The following is a 25,471-nucleotide window of genomic DNA, read 5'->3' on the forward strand; positions in this document are numbered from 1 at the left end:
TCCAGTACAACTTAATGGGCAATATTTTTGATCCTGGACAAAGGGATCCACAAATCTCTTCTAAGGAAGGGGGATGTTTTAATATTCTGTGTATACTATTTTGCCTTGTTTTTAGAAGGTTTAGAATATTTTGGCTACTTTACTTGGGACTGTATTTTTAACCTAAACACTGATTTATTTATTTATCTTTAGAGATGAGATCCTGCTATGTTACACAGGTTGAAGGACAGTGGCTATTCACAGGTGCAATCACAGCATTGAATTTCTGGGCTCAGGTGATCTTTCTGCCTCAGCCTCCTAAGTGGCTGGGACTATAGGCATGCACCACTGTGCCCAGCTTAGTTTATTTATTTAAAAATTATTTTTCCTTCTTCCTTTCTATTAAAAATAATTATAAAATCAGGTAAGTTTTTCTAGGTATTTTAGTTTCTATGATATATATAGATATACATATATATTTTCCCCAGTCCTGAAGAGTCAGCAATCTCTTTTATATATATAATAAAACTATATATAAAGTCTTTTAAGTTTTATTTTAAAAGACATTCTCTTAAAAGTATTGTCACAAACTCAATGCCATATTCCTTATCTGCACTGTATTAAGGTTTACAGTTAACATTCTTCTCAGGCACAAATAAAATATTTGATCATCACTTTATTCAGAGAGCTATCTATACAAGAAAGCTGCAATGTTGTATTAGAATAACAGAATTTTGTTTATGTGTGTGTGGTTGCTTTTTTTAAATCCTGGGAGATTTTCTTACTAGATAAAATGAAGCAATTGGATCACAAGTCAGTTGGACAGGATTCACACTCAGTTTTGCAATACTTGCATTTTCAATAAAATGCTTATATGTATGTGTACATGTATATATACATATATTTCTAAATAATACTTTCATTGCATTAAGTTTCATTTTGAAAAAGAAGAATAATTATGAATGCTTCAAAAAACCATTCTTTGTTAAATTCATTTTAAAAAAATCACACCTATTAAAAAAAAACATACTTCTCTGGAGCATTATGTCTTATGTATACTCAATGGCACACTTAAGTTCATTTTGGTTATTGAGTGTCTAACAATAAAATAATACCCAACTTTTCTGAAATAAGTAAATATTACAAACTAGGTTTACACAGTAAGTGCTATTTCATGGTTTGTCCTGACACATTTAATTTATGGAGCAATAAGGGAGTCTACAATTATTTTATTTCTATTTCTGCTTTAGTATAGTTACTGAACATCATCTTAAAATTTATCTTTATAAAATTTTCTCCAATGTTTTTGTTTATTTGTTTTTCCAAAGCTAAACACCAACCAGACAATACATATTCTCTGAATACTTACTATAAGCTAAGTATCACATTGGAATATTCTGGTCACTATAAAATTAACCACCTAGGTGACAGAAATTACTTTGCTACATTTGTGGATACATTCCAATATTTGAAGTAGTATCTGGTAATCCTAGACCATTTGGCCAAACTTTAAAATAAAAGGGGGGAAGCTACTTAATAAGCATTTACCGCACTCTGTCCTCCATCACTGATGCAGTAAACTCGTAAACGATAGAAACAGCCTGGATTCAGTCGATCACAAAGATGCTCCCTGGTAGCGCCACTGTATATCATATCCCATTTGTTTCCTGTAAGGTAAGGAATTGTGTTCAGTCAGCTCCAAGGTAATGTTTAACATTTTGGTATCATGGACACGGCAGGTATCCTAGCTTCACTAAATAAGTGTTTATGTAATTTGTCAGAAACAATTTAGGATTGTTTCGGTTTCCTGGAAATGATCTAATTTTCTTTATGTGTGCAGTTTCCTAGACAAGTCTGCATGGCTCTCTGGAAGTGAAATATCTCTGTAACGCTGTACAGACTTTAATCTAGACTGATAATTTGCTTTTAATTAAGCATTTTAAATGTGTTTACTGGTCCAGTAATAATGTTATAACACACAAAGAATAGAAAAGAAATAATACCATAGGAAGTTTAGTTCAATTAAAAAACATAATTTTTTTTTGGAAGGAAATAGGTCATTTCACAGAAATAAAGGCTGCTAAATTATGATTCAAGAATAAAGTTCACTAGTAACAAAATGTATTTCTAAAACTAGTATGATGTAAGTTAACTTTCAGAAGATAACCTTTCTCTGATACTTCATAATATCTAATGACTTGGTTTAGGTATCAGGGACTAAGCAATGTAAACAAGTGAGAAAAAAAACACGTAAATGCAGTAATATCGGTGCACAGTGTAGTCTTACTTATTTTAACCATGTATTTCTGGAGACCACAGTTTACAGTGGGCCATAACAGGCAAAATCCTAATTGCTACAAATAAAGGAGGAAAAAAATCAAGGACAGCCCCACATTAAGTAAATATCTTTTGATGGTAGCATATGAAAAGCAAGAGGACATAAATAATATAAAATGTAAAGCCATGGAGAGTACAAACAGACTGGCTGGAATAAATTTATCAAGTTTTAATATCTGTTCTTACCATTAGAACCTTCTGCCATCTCCACTACATATTTATTGATGGCTGCCCCTCCACTGTCTTTTGGGGGATCTATCCAAGGAAGTAAAAGTGGTATTAGGCAAAGTATATACAATGTAAAAATGACAGAAAATCCTAATCAACAGAATATCAAACTGGAATAGTTTAGAAAAAAGAATTGCCTGCAATACTTTATTAGTAATCCCAGTACCTAATTACTTTATGCTACTGTCACCTGTTTTTCACTTAATTTACCATATTTTTTCATGTTTATAAATATGGCTCTCTTTAACCATTTTTTTTTCAGTCGGAGTCTTACAACGTTGCCCAGGCTGGAGTGCAGTGGCATGCTCATGGTTTCCATAGCCTCGACCTGCTGGGTTCAGGCTATCCTTCCACCTTAGCCTTTCAAGTAGCTGGAACTACAGGTGTATTTCTTGATTTATTGTAGAGACGAAGTCTTGCCAAGTTGTCCAGGCTGGTCTCAAATCCCTGGGCTTAGGCAATCCTCTAGTATCAGCCTCCCAAAGTGCTGGGACTATAGGTGTGAAACATTGTGCCTAGTCTCTGTAACAATTTTTAAAGGCTGCATGATTTTCCACTCACTTTAGATTTCAAGGTTGTTGAAATTTCTAGATGTTTTCTAGTATCACTGAAGCAATTCTTCAGGTAAGGATCAAGTTTATAAGATCTTTGTTTTCCATTTAACTAGTATATAAGTAGGCGCATAATAAATGTTTGTTTTAAATGAATGACTGTTTTTCATTTTTCATGAAAGCCAGATGGCCAAGGTGACATTAGCTACAAGTTCAATAATACTTAATTTCACACAGTGCTGCCCCTGCTCATAATTTACAGTGAATCCCAGTGCCTCTCATATCAAATTTGAATCTAGTATGTATGAGTACAAGGCTTTCCACAAAATATTCCCAATGAATGACTCTCACAGTTCTTATCGGATTGGCTTGAGGTAACAAACTTACTCCAATATCTTTAAAATTACCTTTGTGTTCAAGTTATTTTAATCAAATACAAAAGTAAAAGTGTATAAATATGCATAATATCTTACCCCAAGTTATTTTGAAACTGTGTGAATGTATCTTTCCTTTAACTGAAGGCTTTACAGGTACTCCTGGCTTATCAGGGCAGGTAGTAAATTCTACTACTTCACTTGGATTGCTTTTACCTTCTGAGTTGTAAGCAATAACCTGTGATAAGAACACAAAGACATAAAATAATATATTTGACACCCAATGATATTGGTTTAATAAACAAGAAATGAGAGACAAATAAGTTCAATTAAATGACAAAAAAATTTCAGATTGTAATGGCCTGTTCTTTGAGAACCGCTAGTCTTCAATAGGTACTTGGCATATATATGAAGAGTATGCAAGTGTATTTCCGCTCTTAGACTCAATCCTGGGAGTACAAATGTTAGTATAACATTTTAATACTAAACAAGAATCAAAGGAACAAGCTATAATATGGTGATTCTTGATGGGCTTTAAGCTGGCTTTATTTATTCTTTTAATAGTCTATGGGTTTTTAAGATGATGTCCACACGTTCTTTGTATCTCTTTTCTTCAAAAGATAAAGTCTCATCCTCCTCTCTTTCTGTGTGAATTATACTTAGTGACTCACTCTAACAAATAAAATACAGCAGAAATGGCAATGTGTGTAACTTCCCTAAGAGAGGCCCAAGTAGTGAAAAACTGAAGGTTACTGGCAGCAACTATGTGAGTTTGGAAGCAGATGCTCCAGTCCCAGTCAAGCCTCAGAAGATTGCAACCCCAGCTGATGTCTTGATTGCAACCTCATGGAGACCCTGCATCAGAACCACCCAATTAAGACCCTGTATCAGAACCATCCAGTTAAAACTCAATTCCTGATGCACAGAAACTATAAAATAATAAATGTTTACTTTTTCAAGCTACTAAGTTTTGAGGTAATTTGTTACACAGCAAAGGAGAAATATTGCAATCTAGGTATCATTTCAGTTTAGAAATCTATACCTATATTTTTACCTTGTCTCCTCTTCCAAACTTAATGATTCCCAAGTCTAATATCAAATCATATTTTTTCTTCTCTAAATCTGCCTCTCCCCTGCTCTCCCTATCAGTAAAAAGCTCTACCATCTACCTAGTTGCTTAAGCCAAAAATCTAGAAGATATCCTTGATTCTTCTCTAAACCTTCACATCAAATCTCTTAGTCCCCAACCTTTCTGGCAATAGGGACTGGTTTTGTGGAAGACAATTTTTTTCCACAAACTGAGGACTGGAGGAAGGTTTCAGCATGACTCAAGTGTAACACATTTATTGTGCAGTTTATTTCTATTATTATTACAGTGTAATATATAATAAAATAATTATACAACTCGCCATAATGCAGAATGAGGGGAACCCTGAGCTTGTTTTCCTGCAACTAGATGGTCCCATTTGGGGGTGATGGGAGTCAGTGACACCTGAAATATGCTGCTCATGTCTACTCTACTCTGTAATCCCATTTTGGTTGCTGTCACTGCAGAAAACCCTGCTTCACAAAGATAGCATGCTGAAAATGGAAGGTTTTTCAGTGTTTCTGTGGCAATCTCAGGATATTCTGCCTTGATTTTAATCCAGAACGTATGGAGATCTGAAATTGTGTCAAACATACTTTTAAGGTGACCATCATTTGTGATCTCAAGGAGTTGATCCTCTTCTAGCATGACAAAAATTAATTCACCTGGCTTATTCACAAATGGGTCATGGATCTATTCCTTCCCAGTTTGGGAGTCTTTTCTGGTTGGGAAATAATGCTCAAGCTCTTTCAAAAGCTGACATAGGTGATGAGGTACCAGGGGGGAGAAGGAAGGCCCTGACTCATTCTCTTCAAAATCTCTGCTAATGTTTGAAACATGTTGACAATCCCAATGTTCACTGGTTGCTCCCATAATTCAAGTTTGGCTTTGAATATAGTCCTCTGAGAGTTCACTGAGCAGGTTGAATATGTCATAAAAGCAAGCAAGTTTTCTGATGTATTCTGTGTCACTGATATGAGTTGCCAGTGGTGACTGTTTTTCTAAAATAAATCTCTGGAGTGGCTCTCATAACTCAAAAACTCTGGCCAGTGATCTACCTTTAGCAAGTCATCTCACTTCTGTGTACAAGAGAAGATGTGTGTGCTCTGCACCCAACTCCCCACAGAGCTGCACGAACTGACGTGATTTAAGGGCATTCGCTTTAATGTGTTGATGATTTTAATCACATCCTGCAAAACGTTTTTAAGTTTAGGTGATATTTTCCAGCTAGCCAGCATTTCTCTATGGATGACACAGTGCATAGACTCACATTCAGAAGTGACCTCTTTGACCCGAGTAGTGAAACCAGAAAGCCGTTCAGTCATGGCAGCCGCTGTGCCCATGCATCTACTGACATGAAATGACCAATTCAGTTTTCCTAATATGTAGTAATTCAAAGACTCGAACAGTTCTGAAGTTGTGGGATTGGTTGGCAACAAAAGCGCACATAACATATCCTCATGCACATCCTCCTGAAAAAAATACTGCACAAAAAAAGCATTGTTGCCTTGTCAACAATGGTAGACTCGTCAACCTGAACTGCGTATTATGACTCATTAATCCACTCTAACAATTTTGCCTCAATATGCTCTACTATTTCATCAATTCGTCTAGTTATGGTGCCAGTCAAAGGTGGAACATGTGCCACTTTGTGAACTGCAGTCTCCCCTAAAAGTTTACGACAACTGTCTTTAAAAGCATGCAGAATCAACTCTTCACCAGTAGTAAAGGGTTTTTTTAGCTTTAGCAATGTGGTTAGTCACTAAGAAAGATGCTCTCAATGCAGACACATTTGATGAAATGATGGCCTTCGATAATTGCTTCTGTCTTTGTGTTCCTGTTTTTTTCTCTTGAAAAACTTGAAAGGTTTGTCTTTTAATTGGGGATGCTTGGTCTTCATGTAGCAAAGCAGTTCTGCTTTGTTTTTTCTTAAATTTTTATTATAAAGTTTCAGGGTTAGATATATAAACACTGATCATGCAGCTTCCCTTGTTGATGAGGTATGCCCCTTCCTCTCCCAGCAGTTTCTCTCAACTGCCAATCCCACCCCTCCCCCGACAGTTTCTCACTACTGTCAATCGCTTTCTTATAGCATTATAACGGTTCAAGTTCTGCTTATGAGTGAGAAGATATGGAACTCTGTTCTTTTGTTTCTGTGATAAATCACTGAGTATGATCAACTCCAATCCATCCAAGTTGCTGCAAAGTCCATATATTTGTCCGTCTTTATGGCTGCAGAATATTCCATTGTGTATATGTACCACATTTTCTTTATCCAGTCCAGCTTTGATGGGCATAATGGTTGGTTCCATGTTTTTGCTATTGTGAATACAGCTGCAACAAACATACGTGTGCAGGTATCTTTTTTGTAGAATGATCTGAGTTCCTCCGGGTATATTCCTAATAGGGGAATTGCTGGGTCATATGGAAGGTCAATTTCTAGTTCTTTCAGAAATCACCACACTGTCTTCCAAAGAGTTTGCACTAGTTTGCATTCCTACCAGTAGTGTAGATGCGCTCTTTTTTCTCCACATCCTTGCCAGCATCTGTTGTTTTTTAAATTAATGATGGTCACTCTTACTGGAGTTAGGTGGTATTCTCAATGTGATTTTGATTTGCACTTCCCTGATGATGAGTGAGGCTGAGCACTTTTTCATGTGTCTGTTAGCTGCCCGTATATCTTCTTCTGAGAAGTGTCTATTCATGTCTTTTGCCCACTTTTTAAAGGGGCTGTTAGTTTTTTTCCTTTTGATGCATTTGAGTTCCTTGTAGATCCTAGATGTTAGGCCTTTTGTCAGATACACAGTTGGCAAATATTTTTTTTCCCATTCTGTGGGCTGTCTCCCCGCTCTCTTGATGGTTTCTTTTGCTTTGCAGAAGCTCATTTGATGAGGTCCCACTTGTCTATCTTATTTCTTAAGGTATTGGCCTTTAGGATTCTGAATAGGAATTGGTTTGTTGGATAGCTGGTCATCACATATTATACAAGGCAGGCTTGGAGAATGTGAATCATCTGTTGTAATGAACCTGTAATTTAAGTAGGGCTCTTGGTATTTTCTTTTAAATGCAGTTTACTTTCACTGCCACCTCACCATTGGGTCTTTCTCCTTTTCAAAGAAGATCTCTAGTGACGTTTGTTTTTTACTCATTTTGGTAAGGATTAGCTTGTGGGCTTACCAGAACTATGACTGAGACAAGTGTGCAGTGTGGAAGAGGCAAGGACGGAAGTGGTAAATAAAATAATGGGCAGGTCACACATGTGGACTAAAATATGTGTGGGATTCTGACTTAAGCTTGCCACCAGATGCAGCTGTACAACTGAAGTACACTGACTCACTTGCCACTCACTGACAGGGTTTTGATATGACTCTGCAGGCAATTGATTATAGTCTCTGTGCAGTCAAACCTCACTGGTAATGCTAATCTGTATTTGCATCCGCTCCCCAGCGTAGCATCACTGCCCCAGTGCCACCTCAGATCATCAGGCATTACATTCTCATAAGGAGTGTGCAACCTAGATCCCTCATGTGCACAGTTCACAAGAGTTCACACTCCTATGAGAATTAAGTGCCATGCAGATCTGACAGGAGGTGGAGCTCAGGCAGTAAGGCAATCAATGGGCAAAGTTGTAAATACAGATGAAGTTTCACTCGTTCACCCACTGGTCACCTCCTGCTGTGCAGCCAGGTTCCTAACAGTCCATGGCCTGCGAGTTGGGGACACCTGTCTTAGTATATCCTTAGTATCTCCATTTCACTATTCTTTGCAATGATGACCACCTTAGTCAAAGCCTTCCTTCTCCTATCACTCCTGGATAACAACAATTATACTATTAATACCAACTAGTTATCTAGTACATTCCTGCCCTTGACTCCCTCACCTCCATCTACTTTTTACATAGCAGCTAGAGGGACTTTATTATTTCTCAGCTCAGACATTCAATGGCTTCCCATTTTACTTAGAATAAAATCTAAATTCAATACCATACCCTACAAGGCCTTATGTGATTTCACCCCAACTACCTCTTTAAATTCTGCTTTATGGTTTTGTGCCAGCAGTTATTTCTTATGCTTGGCATATTTTTCTTTCTGATCTTAACATACAACTTCCTTGTTACTCAGATCTGTTTAAATGTCATTTCCAAGAAAACTTCCTTAACTTCCAGTCATTCTCTATTACCTCACTCTATTTTAATTAACCTGCATTGCACTTACTATCTTATGTTTATTTGTTTACTGTCCATTCCCCCCATTAGAATACTAGCTGTTTTGATCGCTGTTGTGTTCTTGGTGTTCAGAACAGTGCTTAACATATAGCAGATGCGCAATAATTACTGGTTGAATGAGTGACTCATAACAGATGGGGACTATGATACTATTTGACAATATAGACAAGGATTCAAGTTAAACCTACCATCCCCAAACCCAAGCATTTCATGAGAACTCAGTAAAATGTAGTCCAATTACTCAATTTTGCTCAGGCTTCCTTAGTTCTCTCACGTATTCAGACAGATCTTCAGGGTGTGTTTTCTCATTCTGCTGTTTTACAATTGAGACTCCAAAGGGGTTTAAAACACTTCTCAATGTTCTGCATAGTACCTACTTAAACTTTATAACAAGAAGAAGAGTCTCCTTAAACACCATAAAGATTCGCTTAACTATGTTTTTAAGACTTTGTATTTCAGCATTGCCTTCTTTTACTGGAGAGTACCTTCTTCAGACATGGTCTTTAATTAAAGGTGATTAAAGGTATAAAGCAGCTAGATGTGGTGGCTCACACCTGTAATTTAGCCCAGGAGGTGGGAGGCTGCAGTGAGCCGTGATTGTGAAACTCACTGTACTCCAGCCTGGGTGACAGTGAGAAACCGACTCTCTCAAAAAAAAAAAAAAAAAAAAAAAAAAATAGTATACAGCCATAAAGACAGTCTCCCACCACAAATTTTTTTTTACAAATAATCAAAACATTCATTTAGTGCCTTTCATACTGGGAGCACTGTGCTAGCAACTCTAAGTGTGATACAGTCCTTTTCTTCTAAGAGTTTAAAATCTTTATGCAGAAGACAAACAAAATGCATTTCAAAAGAAGTGGACAGGAGATGAAAGATTACTAAGGCCTGAAATGGTTCAGGAAGGCTTCGAAAAGGCAAATGGAAATGATGTGGGGGTCTTCTTGGGCAATAGCAATGAAAGGGGAAGCTTGGGTAAGAGAGAGAACAGAAATCCCTAAGCATAAGAGCAGAAGTGAGTAGTAAACACTGAGCTCTGCTCGGGGAAGGATGAGTAGTTAATATGGCAAAGTAACTGGTTCGAGTATAGACTGAAAGGCAGCATATGGAATGGGAATATAAAGAAAAAAGTAAACTAGGTGTAGAACAAAAGTTGGATTGGAAGGTGACAAAGAAGTCTGAAAGCAGCTACATTTAGAACATTTGGAGATTTAGTATTCTTTAGGACAGAAATGACAGCTAATAAAAGGCAGAAAAATAATACATCAAAGTTAAAGAGGGATACACCAAGAAGAGCTAAGGATTTACCTATGGCACATATAGTTTAAGAAAGAAAAGATTATAACATGATACCAGACAAGATGAGAAGTAGGAAGAAAACATGATTATGTACTAGAATAGATGCTGACATGTAAGTGAATTTTTAAGGATAGAACATAAGAGTAGTTGATGGAGCCAGAAACAATGTGTTTTGATTTTTCTCCACTATGAAAAGGCTTCAAAAACAAGGAATAAGCTGAAGGGAAAGAATCTAAGGGTTCTCAGCTCAAGGTGCTCAGACCTTGACCACTAAAAGCCTTGCTATCTGAAAAACTATTTTTTAGGAGATTCAGGAAATGAGGCATCAGCTTTCTAGTGACCCAAAGTTGTAGCATTTGGCCATTAGCCTCTGAAGCCATTCATTCTTTAAAAAAAAAAAAAAAAAAATTAAGGCTAGGTGCAGTGGTTCATGCCTATAATCCCAGCACTTTGGGAGGATGAAGTGAGAAGACTGCCTGAGCCCATGGGTTCGAGGCAGCAGCCTGGCAACTTGGGGAGACTTCATCTCTACAATTAAAAAAAGAAAAAAATTAACTGGGCAAGGTGGCACATGCCATTCCAGCTACTTGGAAGGCTGAGACGGATCACCTGAGCCCAGTAGGTTGAGGCCGTGGTAGCCGTGAGCATGCCACTGCCTTCCAGCCTGGGCAACAGAGTGAGACTCCAACTCTAAAAAAAAAAAAAAAAAAAAAAAAAAAAAATTAGACCAAGGTCTACCCCAGCCTCCAATGTATCATTTAATAAAATTAGACTTGATTACTTGGCTATCACTCTTTAATTAAGAATTCTGACTGCTTTGTTATGCTTAAAATTTTCATTTTCATTCCTCTTTGTCCTTTAATTTTTTCATTGTTAATTTTGTTTTAGTATTTTAGTCAGTCTAGATTTATCCTAAGTGGAGAACTTAAAGCTCTAGTATTTGGTAAAATTGGTCATATAAGTAGTTTATTTTATATTAATCATATTGTTTCTTAAGAACAATAATAGTCATTACTTCTTGGATTATAATGTTAATCTTTAATTGTTTTGCTTTTAGTGTTCTAAAATTTCTTTAAAATATTAAGATTTTATTTTGATATGATTGTTTCAAAATAGAGTCTGCAATGTCAAGCTAGAAAAGACTAAGACATGACAGTGGGATTTAATAATTCAAAACACCCTCAGTTGGGCCTCCAACACATGGGAGATTTAAAATAAATGTTTGAGCTTCTAAAACTTCATGTAGACATCATTTTCTATTTCCTGGTATCTCGCCTCCAGATCAGTGGCTCTCAAATTTCAGCAAGCATAGGAATTACATGGAAGGTCTGCTACAACACAGGTTGCTAGGCTTCACCTCCCAAAATTGCTGATTTAATAGAAGGAATTGTGGGGCCAGAGAATCTGCCATTTTTAACAAGTCCCCAAGTGATACTTATAGAATGGCCTGGTGACTATTTTGAGAACCACTGCTCTAGATCTTATCACTATTTTAGCAAACCAGTACATAACTTCCCTTCCTATAATACAGTGATGTGAAAAAAAGGTGGCTTGTGGATATACCATAAAGTTTCCCTATCTCTAAATCCCTTATTGGGGAGTGCTTTTTGGAACAGCCTACTGTCTCCTTGGATATTCTGACTGTATATACCCCCCCTCAAATATGACAGTGACTACCTTTAAGTAGAAATTTGATTTGCTTACAGTACACTAGTAAAAAATTTAACACATGTGTATGTGTGTGCCTTTCAGTTCCTACCTGCCAACAGTACCATGATGTTACATGTAGAATTCTAAGAATTTTAATAAACTTAACACATTATAAAGACATTAGCAACTTCCTCTTCAGAAGACCTGTTGGTATGATCATTGCTGAAGCAAAAATACAATCCAACATAAACATAAGAGGAAAACTTAAATGAATGTGCATACTTCTCGGGTATTTTAGAAACTTTGTAAATATGAAAACTGTATTTAGAAATTAAAATGACCTAGCCAGGTGTGGTGTCTCACACCTGTAATCCCAGCACTTTGGGAGGCAGAGGAGAGGATTGCTTGAGCCAAGGTTTTGTTCAAGACCATCCTGGGCAACTTGGCAAGACCTCATCTCTACAATAAAGCAAAAAAATTAGCCAGGCTCAGGGGCTGAGCCTGTAATCCTGCACCTTGGGAGGCTGAGGTGAGTGAACTGCCTGAGCCCGTGGGTTCGAGAACCACCTGGGCAACTTGGTGAGACCCCATCTCTACAATAAATAAAAAAAATTAGCCGGGTGTGGTAGCACGTGCCTGTAGTTCCAGCTACTTGGAAGGCTGAGGCGGCAGGATAGCCGGAGCCCAGCAGGTCAAGGCTGTGGTGGCCGGGAGTGGCCACTGCACTCCAGTCTGGGTGACAGAGTGAGACTCTAACTCAAAAAAAAAAAAAAAATTAGCTGGGTGTGGTGGTGCAGGCCTGTGGTTCCAGCTACTTGGAAAACTGAGGTAGAAGGATCATCCTGAGTCCAGCAGTGAGTGTGCCACGGCACTCCAGCCTGGGCAACAGAGTGAGACTTCTACTGAAAAAAACAAAAAAAAAAAAAAAGAAAAAAGAAAACAAAGAAATTAAAGTGGCCTAGAGTTATTAGTTTTTAAAATGAACTAATAGTATAAAATAAAGCAAAACAAACACAATTCACTATATAATCACAATTCTCATTATTAAAATTTTCTAAGGTTCTTAAAAAGTAATAAAATTTATCTCTGCTTTTAAATACTGAAAACAATTTACAGTAACTTTTACCATTTATTTGAAAAATTTGAATAAAAAAGCACTAGTAGGAAAATTTAAATGTTGGATTTATCAACTAACAAGCATCCTGCTATAATTTTAGTAAAATTTCTGCAAAAATATTTAGGGTAGCTTAGACTAGCTAGCTTATACTAACTGGTATATTAACTATATTAAGCACTGTTTGCTCAGAAACAGCAATGTATATTCTGACCAAGTCAAAGAGCCAAAATATGTCCTAGAATGATGCTATATTGGGAAAGATACAGAATTTCAGGAGCCACCACACTGGAACAATCTTTAAATCTTCCTCAAGTGAGCAAGAATGACATGTAGTCTCCACACTTGCTTCCTGGAATCATTCAGCCCAAAGGCCAATAGGGGGGCTGAGCAAGGCAAGCATTTGTGCTGAGGACAGGGGCAGGTCAGGTAGAGGCAGTAGCATATGTAGAGAAAGAACTCAAGCACCCTGAATAGGACTTTAGGGAAGAGAATGGGGGAAAGGGAGGGTTTGATCCAATAAGTAAATATATTGAACATTACTGTGTCAAAGTTTCTCATTGATGATGAAGAGAGTTAAAAATAAGGAAAAGGAGAAAATGAAAATGAATCTATGGTATTAGATTAGAATTGAAGATACCTGGTGTGAACTCATGATTAAAAAATACAGATATATAGAAACACAGGTATGTATTTTTTGTGCTGTAAATTGTATGTATAAGTATGTATGTATAAACATGTGTAGAAATATAAGTGTATATATACAAACAAAGCATATACATACAGATATTTCCTGGTTCTGTCCACTGGGAGGGAGCAGTAAAATCTCTGTAACAATTAAGTACACTTACTACCCAGGTCTTGACTTCTAAAATACACTGTCCACTAAAAGGACCCTGGGACTTTGAGAAATGGTCAATTTCAGAGTTGAGGAAGGGACACTATAAGACAAGACTAGAATAACTTGTGCCAGAAAGGAAAGGCTCAAAGAATGATGAGGGACATGTCAAAAGGATTCAGAAGTTGTTTGTAGGAAGTCCCCAAATTTGGGACAATTTGAGCCTTACAATGATCACAGGAACAAAATATAACACATTTAATAAATAGGAATCCATGAGTTCGTTCATATAGACATAAATGGAGGAGAAGAGAAGATTTTTCTTTCTTTATAGTGTAATGCCAATTTATAACTGTACAGGAAATGATGAAATTAAAAAATCACCACTTGACACCATTAATCATAGTAATAAATAACTTAGGCAATAATCACTGGGTGCTATAACTATGGATAAAAGTTTGATGAGGGGCAGGATGCACACAAAGTGCATAGTATTTACAAAATACTTATTAGTTACAATGGGAAAAAGAATAATTTTACAGTAAAGAATCATAGTAGATATATATAGCCTTATCAAGTGACTAGTGGCAATGGGATAAATTGAAATTATGTACCACTTGAAATGATACACCGAGAAAAATGTTAACACTACTTTCTGTGATATACCTGACAAAAAAAGCATACTCTATGTTCTAATAACATCCATATTTAAAAAGATGTTTGTTTATACTATGCAAATAAGAGTCACATAAAACATCTAAAGTGGTTTTGATTTTAAATATATAAAGTTTGAGAAGCACTGTTATATAATAAGTAAAACAAAAAGTTCATTAGAAAACGTCAAAATTATTTAAGATTTAAAACCAAAGGAGTGAAGTATGTACTTGGTTTTAAAGCAGCAAGAACAGGGACAAGAAACAAATCTTTTAAGGACCTTCAAAGCTTACCTTAAATTTATACTTAGTACTACGTCTGAGATTTTTCACTGTGTAAGCAAGATCTTCTCCATCATATTTAGGCTTAAAACCATATCCCTGGAAAATGAAAAGTCTTCATTAGATGTCTAACTGCAGAAATGTGGGCAATATTGAATATGAGAAGAGACCCAGGTGCGCAATGTGATCAATACTCTGATGAGTATAATCTTGACTTTGATGCATCTGTTTTCAGTGGATGAACCCAGAAATGCCACTAAACATTTGTAGGAGGATAAAGCAAACCACTTATTCTTAGCAAATACAGTGGTCAAGAGGAGATCTTAGTGTTGAGAAAAGAGACAGTAGAGTTGGAGCCAGTGACCTTCACCATTAGTAAGCTATCCCAAGAATTAACAGGAATTTCCCAAAAAGATACTTTAAGAGTTAAACAGAACTGTAAGTAGCTAATATATTTAACTTGTCCTAAACACAAAGTTGTGTTTAGGAGAATAAATGAATGATTATTTGTGCTAACATATGAGGATGTCACTTAGGTTTGGGATTGCTAATTATGGTACCAGTTAAAATGCTTTACTACTTTCCCAATGTTATTTCTAAAATTTTAAAAAATCTAGATGTGCGTCATATATCACAAAATTCACCACTTTAAAGTATAAAATCCAGTGACTTATAGCATATTCACAAGGTTGTGAAACTCCCAGCTAATTCCTAATTTCAGAAAAACAGCCTACACTTTTTTTGGTTAGTATTCATTTTCTCCTCCTCCTATCTACTAACATACTTTTGTCTCTGTGGATTTGTCTATGTCCATACAAATGGAATCACATAAGATGTAGTGTTTTGTAACTGGGTTCTTTTACTTAGCATAATATTTTCAAGGTTGATTCATGTTGTGGCATGTACTGACACTTCATTCCTTTTTATGGAGGAAAAATATTTCATTGCATGGATATACCACATTTTGTTTTTTCATTTATCTACTGATGAGCATTGGGTTGCTTCTACTTTTTGACTATTATGAATTCTGCTATGAACATTTGTGTACACATTTTTATATGAACACGTGTTTTCAATTATCCTAGGTATATAACCAGGAGTAGACCACTGCTGTTTTTGACCCATATTCCTTCCAAGTAGCACCGAAAAGCTATGAACTCCTGGTCAACTAGGTTCTAGCTTGTAGGTATGTGAATAACAAGTAGCTAGATTCAGGCTATACTACATAGTTTCCCAGGAGACTTTAAAAATCTTCTGAAGTGCTTCATGAAGCAGGGTATGAATATAGCTGGAGAAGGCAGACACACTATCTCATCTTTTAAAGCTGCTTTGTCTAGAAGGCTGTGGTGATCTTCCCCTCTCCTTATTTTCCCCAAAACATACATTTAAAGTGTAGTCTATGTTGCTCCTAGGCACAGGCATACAAACAGACAAAACAAAACCCCTTTCTCCACACCAAGAAAACAAAAGACTGCTTCTTACCACTCTAAATCCCTCACAAACAATAATAAACCAAGGTTTCAAATGACTTGGGAAATGCGCAAACTACTGTGGCTATATTTACTGTATCAGGATTAATGCCACACTAAAACATCTTAAATATCTATTTAAAATACATATTCGCAACATATTTACACTTACTGAAGTTTCTTCCTCCATCTCCAAGATATAAGAAATTCCTTCATCTGATGGTGTTCCTGAGGGTTTACTCCACTGCAAGGATAACCAAGTAACTCCAGCCTTAGTTAATACAGGACTCGCTGGCATAGAAGGGGCACAGCCTGAAGTGTAATATAAAACTTCTTCACTAAAGCCACTGTTGAAAAAAATGTTTTTAAAGAAGGTCTCAACAATTGTTTTTATAGCTCAATAAAGAGTTTTGACAAATGACATTTGTTTGAAAATCATGTAATTTTCTATAACAAATTATAATACAAAAATCTTAGATGTAATGTCCTTAGGGTAACCAGGTCAGATACCAAACACTTAAATTAGTGTCCTTTTAAAAATGCAGTTTTGGTCAGATTTTAAAGATTTTATATCATAATTTTTCCAGCCAGTGGAAAAAAACATGGGTACTACCTTAAGAAACAGTAAAATTCTTCTCTTGGTATAAATGTTGTACTTCTTAAACACACTTTCATATAATGCCATTTATATAAAATAGAAAACGTTTTGTAATTAAACTTACCTGCACCCATAAAGGTGACCAGAGTTATCTCTAGAATAGAAGAAATTTCAAGGCCTTTCTATTTAAATCAGGTATCCTAGATATTCTTAGAATTCACCAGACTTTAGACAAAGTCATAAAATCATACATGCTGAGGATCAATAGAGAAATCTTTTGGCCACATATAAAAATATACCATATATTTTAAAATCTCGAGTTGTTAGTTTTAATCTTTCCTATGGTTCATGGGTTAAGATGTTCTCTTATAGCATTTGATAGGCTGGTAACATCTTAACCATATCAACAAAGGAATACACTAAGCAGAATTTTTAGTAGATCATTTGGACAGTAAATAATTATACAACTGAAATTCAATAGATAATCTAAAATATCTACATTATTTTATAAAACGTATCTTACCTTGTACCATAGTCATTTTTGGCTGACAGTCTAAATTTACAACCCATTGCTGGTGACAGTTTAGTAATTTTAAATTGTTTCTGTGAGCCCACATAGCACTGATAAAATTCTCCATTTCCTTTTCCCTAGAAGAAATAGAATAGTATTATGTATCATGTATATTACTATAAAAAGATAAGTCCACACCAATTCATTCTTGATAGTTAGACATTAGTAAGTGTATATTAAAAGTCAGGGATCTCAAGAGAAGGCTGAGATACCACTTTTCATTTTTAGTTGGACTCTCACTCTGTTACCCAGGCTGGAATGCAGGGGCATGCTCACAGCTTACTGCAGCCTCAAACTCCGGGACTCAGGTGAACCTTCTGCCTTAGCCTCTTGAGTAGCTGGGACTACAGGCATACGCCATCACACCCAGCTAATTTTTATTTATTTATATATTTATTTTAGAGGCAAGGTCTTACTATGTTACCTAGGCTGGTCTCAGACTCCTAGGAACAAGCAATGCTCCCACCTTTGCCTCCCAGAGTGCTGGGATTACAGGTATGGGCCACTGTGCCCAGTCTCATATATCTTTTTAATATAATTCATCAAATGCAGAATTCAAAAACCAGACAGTAACTATCTTTGAACAGCTTCTTGAATTAAGTACCGTGTTTCAGGCAATGCTAAATCTCTGGCTTTAATTAAAGAAACTCTGCAGGTGGACTCCAAATATCTATGGGGGACTGTTAGTGGTAGAAATAAGGGGATCTTTTATATTGTCACTGGCAGCTTTCCTCAACCTCTGGAAAACTCTAAGCAAATAGTTTTAAGAAAAGGTCTCCGCCCAACCCCAATCTTCCACCTAGATAGCTGCTAAGTGTCTTGACATAAAAGTTTTGGAGCTGCTACTGCTTAGACTAACATTAGAAGAGTTCCAGCAGAGAGAACAACCCAAAGGCAATAAGTAGGGAGAGAGAAAAGTCAGGACTGCTCAGGACAACCAAAGAGTTTTAGAAATTTAGGGTGTTAAATAATATGGACAAATTTCTCATTCTCCACTCATTTTCCTTTTTGAGTAAGCATGTCACTGTGTAGTCCAGGATGGAGTGCAGTGGCATGATCACAGCTCACCACAACTTCCTACTCCTGGGCTCATTCAATACTCCTATATCAGCCTCCCAAGTAACTGGACTACAGGCACACACCACACTTAGCTAATCTTTAAAATAATTTTTTTGTAGAGACAAGGTATCACTATGTTGCCCAGGTTGGTCTCGAACTTCTGGGCTCAAGCAGTCCTCCCACCTCAGCCTCCCAAAGTGCTGGGATTACAGGCATGAGCCACGGTGCCTTGCCCATTTTTCTTTATTATGTTGGTAGAGGGTGATTAGGGTGACTTCTGCAACAAAGAAAAACTTTAGTCTGTATTTGACTCTTTACTAAATTCCCTTGTTAGTTTTAATGCTATTCAGTTGAGTCTACTGAGTTATTTAAGTAGAAAATCATATCATCTCTAAATAATGACAATTTTGCCCCTCAGTCCCACCCCATGTCTATACCTCTCGTTTTGCTTTCAATTCATACTACCTTAACCATAACTTCCTAAATAATGCTAAATAAAGTTGGGGACAGCTGGGTGCAGTGGCTATAATTCCAGCACTTTGGGAGGCAGAGGCAAGAGAACTGCCTAAGCCCAAGGGTTGAGACTAGCCTGGACAACTTGGCGAGACCTCGTCTCTAAATAAATTTTAAAAATTAGTTGGGCACGGTGGTGCACGCCTGTAGTTCCAGCTACTTGGAAGGCAGAGGCAGAAGGATTGCATGAATACAGCAGGTTGAGGCTGTGGTGACACTTATCAATGGAGTTTCTTCCACTTTCTCTGGCACCTCCTCTTTGCTTCAAGCAGCAGGGCAAGAAAGAACATGATAACTGACAGAAAAACAATTCACTAACAATAAAGCGAGTATGATTGCTGTGGTTGGCTTAACAATGGCCCCGAAAGATATCCAGGTCCGAATCTCTTGAACCTGTGAATGTTGCCTTATATGGTAAGAAGGAACTGTACAATTTGACTAAATTAAGGTTCTTAAAATGGAAGGTTATCCTGGATTATGCATGCGGACTCTAAATAGAATCACAAGTATCTCTAAAAGAGGAAGATGGCGATATTAAGATACAAGAGGAAGAAGGTGATGTGGTGATAAAAAAAGGGATAGAAAAGGTGAAGTGATGTGACCATGAACCCAGGAATGAGGACCACCTACAGAAGCAGGTCAAGGCAAGGAAATGAATTCTCCTCTAAAGTCCCTGGAAGGAGCATGGCCATGCTGACGCCTTGATTTTGGCCCAGTGAAGAAACTCATTTTGCTTTTTGGCCTTCAGACTGAAGAGAATAAATGTGATGTTTTAATATCAGGTTTGGGGTAACTTGTTTATAGCAACCATGGGAAATGAATACACTGCCTTTAAGGCTAATGTGAAAAAAATGTTCCTTTATAAGATAATTACCTAAGTAACAGTGTTAAGGGTAGTTTAGTTTAAAAAAATAAAATATAGGTTAGTTTAGTCAGCAATGTTTTTTAAAAAACACCATCAATCCACTCATGTACTACACAAAATCATTTATGTTGTTTTTGAAAGGAAAAGAGCTTAATTATTACAACAAACAAAAAAGTTATTTCTGCCTGAAAAGATGCACATAATTTTAACCATATAAAAAGATTCAATTTACTTACCTCATCCCACTCTAAAATAAAACTTTGAATTTTAGAACCATTGTCACTAGGTGCCTAAAAGAAGCGCAAAAAAAAAAAAAAAAATTAGTACTTTCATAAACGGTAATGTGATGACCAAAACTAAGGAATCTATTTTATGTTGCAGATGTTTTCTATGACAGGTTCTTGGAAAAACATACACAGAAATATATGTATTATGTACCCTCAAATCCTTTAAATGTCAGGAAAGAAAACAAAGCAAGTGTCTCTGAACACGAAACAATCTCTTTTAGCAAGAAATATCTCAACTTCTAAACTTTAAAAAAAAAAATCATTTGCCTTTCTTTCAGAAGGTTTTTTTTAATCAGCTTTAAGCTCCCAGAATTGACTCTGTCAGTTTTATTAGAATTCTCCTTACAATATAAATGGGATGTGGTTATCATATTCTAAGGAGTGAAGAAATAGAGTCTGGATTCCTGCTTTAAGACTCAATGTGCTGATTACCTAAAACTGCTGACTCAGTAGTCTGTCAATATTAAGGGGTGAAAAATGCAGTCTCCTTTGCATCTTATTTCAATATTTAATCCCTTTAGAAATCAAGAATTTCAACCTTACTTCTGACTAAATTTTCTTCCTACAATTTCAGCCCATCTCTTCTTTGCAGAACAAATGATCACCCTTGTCCTTACTAGAATTTCATATATTTGAAGATAATTGACTTTAGGACCCCACATGTCAAAACTCACCAATTTTAGCTTTTGGAATGATTTTCTGGATTCTATCCAGCTTTTATATAATATTATTAACTATGTAAATGGCAATCAAAGATCATTACGTTTTCAATAGAGGAACATAGAGGTCTAAATTATTTGTTGAAACACAAACATAGATCCTACATTTAAAAACTTTTCAATTATAATTTTAAACTAGTTGGTGTGGTCAGAATTTCCTTGTAAGTTATAGTAATGCTAACTGACTAGCATAGCAGTGGCAGTTAAATGTGACTATAACTTGAAGAGGGCAGAAGAAGGATCCTTGGGAAACTCCAACTCTTATATTGCAAAGGAAGGGAATTCAAATACAGAGATCACAAGTCTCAGCAGGAAGCAACAGGTGTAAAAGTATATTTCCTAAGAGTTATTGACTCCAAATTACTCCAGTCTAGTTGCTGAGGTCTCACATTTACTTTGCTTAATTCTTTTGGGGGGAGTGAGGATACGAAAATGTCTGCCTTAACAACCTGAGATCTATCCTCCAGCTTTTCTCCAAGTTAGAGGGTATTATGTGTAAAGTGCTTTTACCTTATCTCATTTTTCATCAGATCAACTCTATGAAGTATTATTACCTGAACTTTACACAAGAGGAAATGAGGATTTCAAAGAACCCAGATAAATGATCCCAGATCACACAGTCATTAAGAGAGGAGCAGAACTGAATTTGGTCTACCCACACTTGCTATTCCTATCCTGCAGTGTTCCAGAGGTCGAGCAGCAGAAGACCTCTGGCAACAAGACATACCAGACCAACTTCAGTCAGCTTTTTATTACCACCATGCACTGGCAATTCTAAACAATATCAGTTAATAAAATACTCTCTCAAATGCAACCTTCCATGTTAACCAACATAGCAATGCTTTTAAATTATGTGAGGCAGCAGAGTCAAAAGTCACTAAGCTACTTCAAGTGATTTTTCTTCTTTTATTAAGGTTAAATAATAACAATAGGTGTTATGTTTGTTAAGTTCCGGGTGTTATGCCATAAGCTATTCAGAAACTAACCTACCCATTTAAAGTATAAAGTATTATTCCCCCAATAACAGTGAAAATAATATATCTAACTTTGCTGAATATTGTGTGTATACAAGGCCATTTCTAGAATGGTCCAAGTCTGGACAACCTGTGTGGGCAACTTGAGGTAGTGCTGCCTATATCTGTGTAAGGCTACTGGGATATTGTTAAAGAAAGAAATTTGAAAACTGAATTTTAATTATGTTCAGAATAAAGACTATTATCTACAGAAATCCCAACCTACATAAAGGGCACTTGGTTGCTACTCCAAATGCCCTACCAAAGGAAAGGATCTGAGCATATTCATAAATGAAATGCCACTGTAAGTTACATGAAATAAAATTAATCATGTTTTTAATTACAAAAGTATTCAATATCCTCTGAAGAACTTGGGACTAACAAGTTACTGTAGCAAGCCCCACATTTTCAGAAGGAAAGCTAGCTCTGAGTTTGCTCTTAAGGTAGGAATAGAGCATTAAACCAAGAACAGTCATTATATCTCAATGTGAATCAGTGCTAACAGGAGTGGCACTCTCTTCTAGGGAATATTTTATTATTTTGTGGGGTTTTATCCTGACCGGATCACAGTAACACAGGGGAGGAGGATCCGATGGTTATTGGTGAAGATCAAGGGCGCTGATAACCCTGCAGAGTGTGGGACAATCAGAATAATGAGAAACTATGTCCTTCCTCTAGGACTTTTGAATGTCCTGCTGGAAATTCTTGTAGGTGAAATACCTGTATATTATTATCAGAGACCAGAATCCAATCCCATTTTACAAGGTACTTTTTGGTATAGTTTTAACAGATACCAAATTTTACCAAAATGCAACAAAGGTGCAATTTGGGAATTACTGTGTAATTTGTTCAGAAATTTACTAAGACCTGCACTATATTTCAGAAAACCACATTACCAGTGATAATGGTACCAGTTATCTATGGTATTTCAATTACAAATTTTATATATGGTATTTGTCCACGTCATTGTGTCTTCTTGTGTAGCTGGGACCAAAATATTTATATATTAAAATACATATTATTCTTTTAAGAATAATTTTATCCCTCCTTTAAGGCAGCATATTTAAAATTCTAGTTAAGTAATAATAAATCTGATTTTAGGAGAAAATTCAGAATATATAGGCATCATTACAAAATATTATGAAAAGGAATAATAAGTTGAGAATCACTGTTGTGAATCTCCTTGTCATCACACGTGCAATACAATAAGGACTGTTAATTATAAATCAATCGTTTCTGCTATATTGACATATAGTAAGAAAACCCAGTAAGAATGTTAAAATTTTAAGATCAATTAAATAGGCATTTGTGTCTTGTAGGTAAAGAGCAAGAGCAAATTAGTTAAAGCTTTTTGTTTCCAAAAACAAAATTGAAACTTAGTACTGGGGGGTGGGAGGAGACAAAAGAAATACATGTCCAGTTGGAAATATTCTACAGAATATTCTTACCTTCCATTGCAAAGTGAGTGAATTTTTGGTCCGATTGGCTATCCTTGGTGGATTAGGTATATCAGGTTCACAGCTCAAGGTGGTAAAGTTTTCAGCTTCTGAAGGAATGCCCTTTATAGAATTATATGCTGCCTGGACTCTATGTTGATAAAATAAATAGTTTTACCTTGCAGAATCAATGTAATCTACTTTCAATAGCACCACCTTTAAGTACTTCAAGTTAGTAAGTTCTCTCTAAAAGGTCTATCAAGAAAAAAATGACTGTTAGATATAAAAGGTGGCCCTTAAAAAAAAAGAAAAATAGAATAGACCAGAAGTCTTTCTTTTTTTAACTGCAAACCAAAGTAAGAAAAAATTTTAAAATTGTAACATATCTGTGTGTGTATAAATATATGTGTATATATATATACATGTGCGTGTGTGTGTGTGTGTGTGTGTGTGTGTGTGTATGTATGTATGTATTTATATGCATGCAAAAAGTTTCCTGAAACAAGTTTCCCGAAACAGTACTGTTAACTAAGGGTAATATATTGATACTTTCTATTCCATTTGATTCTGTTCCCTTTCAAAAAATGCTGAATATAACCCACAAAATTAAATTCATAATTCAATAATGATTGCAATCTACAGTTTGCAAAATATTAGGTTAGATAATACTTTGGGTCTATCCATAGGTAGTACACTTGAAGACTTAATAATTTAATAGAAATAATCCCAACCACATATGTTTTTTAAAAATGGGAGTGATTAAATGTGTTACATGAGGTCCCAGCTATGGAGGCCTTAGTGTATAATATAAAACTTTGGAAAATTATGCTGCAAGAAATGCACAGAAGTAAAACAGCATCTAAGTTATTCCTATCAAATGATGTGGAATTCTGACAATTTTAATATCCCAAAACAGGATGCAATAAAAAAATATATGTATAAACTAGGTATTATATATGATTATTTTAAAAATTCCAAAAGCTGGGACAAGTTTCCAATGCTAAATGAAAAATTGTAGACATATAAGGAGAGACCCAAAAAAACCCCAGAATTATGTTTTAGAGGGCAGGTCTCTTGCAGTACAGGTTTCCCCCACCAGGTAAATGTTCTAGGAAACCATTGGCATTAACATACCAGTGAGTATTGTTGTGAGAGGTTACATTTGGCTTCAGCGAATTCTTTTTGGAGATTCTTCCAACGTATGGCACTTCATGATGGGTGATTTACTAGTGCACCTGCCCACACCTTGCTGAGTGTTCAGCAGTTTTTGACCACAAATGGCATGACCTCAGTGCCCCACCTTCCTTTTTCACCCAATCTCGTCCCTAGTGACTTTTTTTGTTTCCCTGGATGAAAAAAGTCCTCAAAGAGAAACATTTTGCTGATGTGGAAGAAGTGAAACAAAAACACAGAAGTACTAAAATGCATCAAAATTGATGAGTTCAAAAACTGTTTTGAGCAGTGGAAAAAGCAATTTGATATATTGTGTCAGATGAGAGAACTTTGAAACTGACTGAAGCTTAAACATGTAAGAATACATGTACAATTTTTTATAAATAAATTATAGCTGGTTTTTTTAGCCCCCCTCCCCGTGTTCTACAGATTCATTCCAATCCCAAGGCTCTACAAACATGGTGATTAACTCTTCACTACATTTGAGTTAAACGTGGTTTTTTTAAATGTTGATAATTGTACCTATGGAAAAAGAAAAGTCCACAACATCCATGTTTTTAATCCAAAATTAAAAGCAATCTGAAAGTGTTCCTTACTTTGCATGGTAATCCATAGCTGGCTTTAGATCACTTAAAGTGATACTGGTTTCTTCTCCTCTGGGGGAAAATAGGGTCATACTTCAGTATTTGATAAATAAAGCATTTCCAAAGAATGTACATCACACATCTTATAGTTCTGGATATGTTATTAAATTATACCAAGTGTAGTATATTTCTTTCTTTACCAAGTGTAGCCATATTCGGATTCCACTAATATGGAATTTGTGCAATTAGATGACATGCCAAACTTAAGTATGTAACTGATACTACTTTAAAATAAAAAGTGGTGCTAAGCAAATCAAGTGTGTAATTAAGACTTCTTAATTTTTCTGGAGTGGAGTATGGGAAGATATTTAGTTTACTGAAGAAAAAAGATTTTTCAATTATTTAAAAATTAATTTTGCACAGTTAAAACGATGACTAAAACATTCAGTCTTGAAAACAGAACTGCCTGATAAACATTTGGTCTGAAGAGTTTGCCACGATTTCATTTCATTTCATTAGAAAATAATTGTTAAAAAATGTTACAGATTTAGAGGGGCTTCAAGGTAG

The 25,471-nt window shown here is 35.9% G+C and overlaps 1 protein-coding gene across 3 annotated transcripts in view; it reads right to left on the minus strand.

Annotated features, from left to right (window-relative positions):
• FNDC3A (fibronectin type III domain containing 3A) overlaps positions 1 to 25,471 on the minus strand; it is a 153,676-nt gene that overhangs the window by 17,410 nt on the left and 110,795 nt on the right. For all 3 annotated transcript variants that reach the window (XM_008051762.2, XM_008051761.2, XM_008051763.2), the window contains 9 exons: positions 24,917 to 24,976; positions 23,160 to 23,298; positions 19,929 to 19,982; positions 17,208 to 17,332; positions 16,259 to 16,433; positions 14,630 to 14,716; positions 3,569 to 3,707; positions 2,503 to 2,571; positions 1,528 to 1,646 (listed from right to left, as the gene is read on the minus strand). In XM_008051762.2, coding sequence (XP_008049953.1) covers positions 1,528 to 1,646; positions 2,503 to 2,571; positions 3,569 to 3,707; positions 14,630 to 14,716; positions 16,259 to 16,433; positions 17,208 to 17,332; positions 19,929 to 19,982; positions 23,160 to 23,298; positions 24,917 to 24,976 — 967 coding nt within the window. The remainder of the gene's footprint in view (positions 1 to 1,527; positions 1,647 to 2,502; positions 2,572 to 3,568; positions 3,708 to 14,629; positions 14,717 to 16,258; positions 16,434 to 17,207; positions 17,333 to 19,928; positions 19,983 to 23,159; positions 23,299 to 24,916; positions 24,977 to 25,471) is intronic.

Source organism: Carlito syrichta, unplaced genomic scaffold (genome assembly GCF_000164805.1).
Source record: "Carlito syrichta isolate Samal-C Ts95f unplaced genomic scaffold, Tarsius_syrichta-2.0.1 Scaffold232015, whole genome shotgun sequence".
Classification (NCBI taxonomy): domain Eukaryota; kingdom Metazoa; phylum Chordata; class Mammalia; order Primates; family Tarsiidae; genus Carlito; species Carlito syrichta.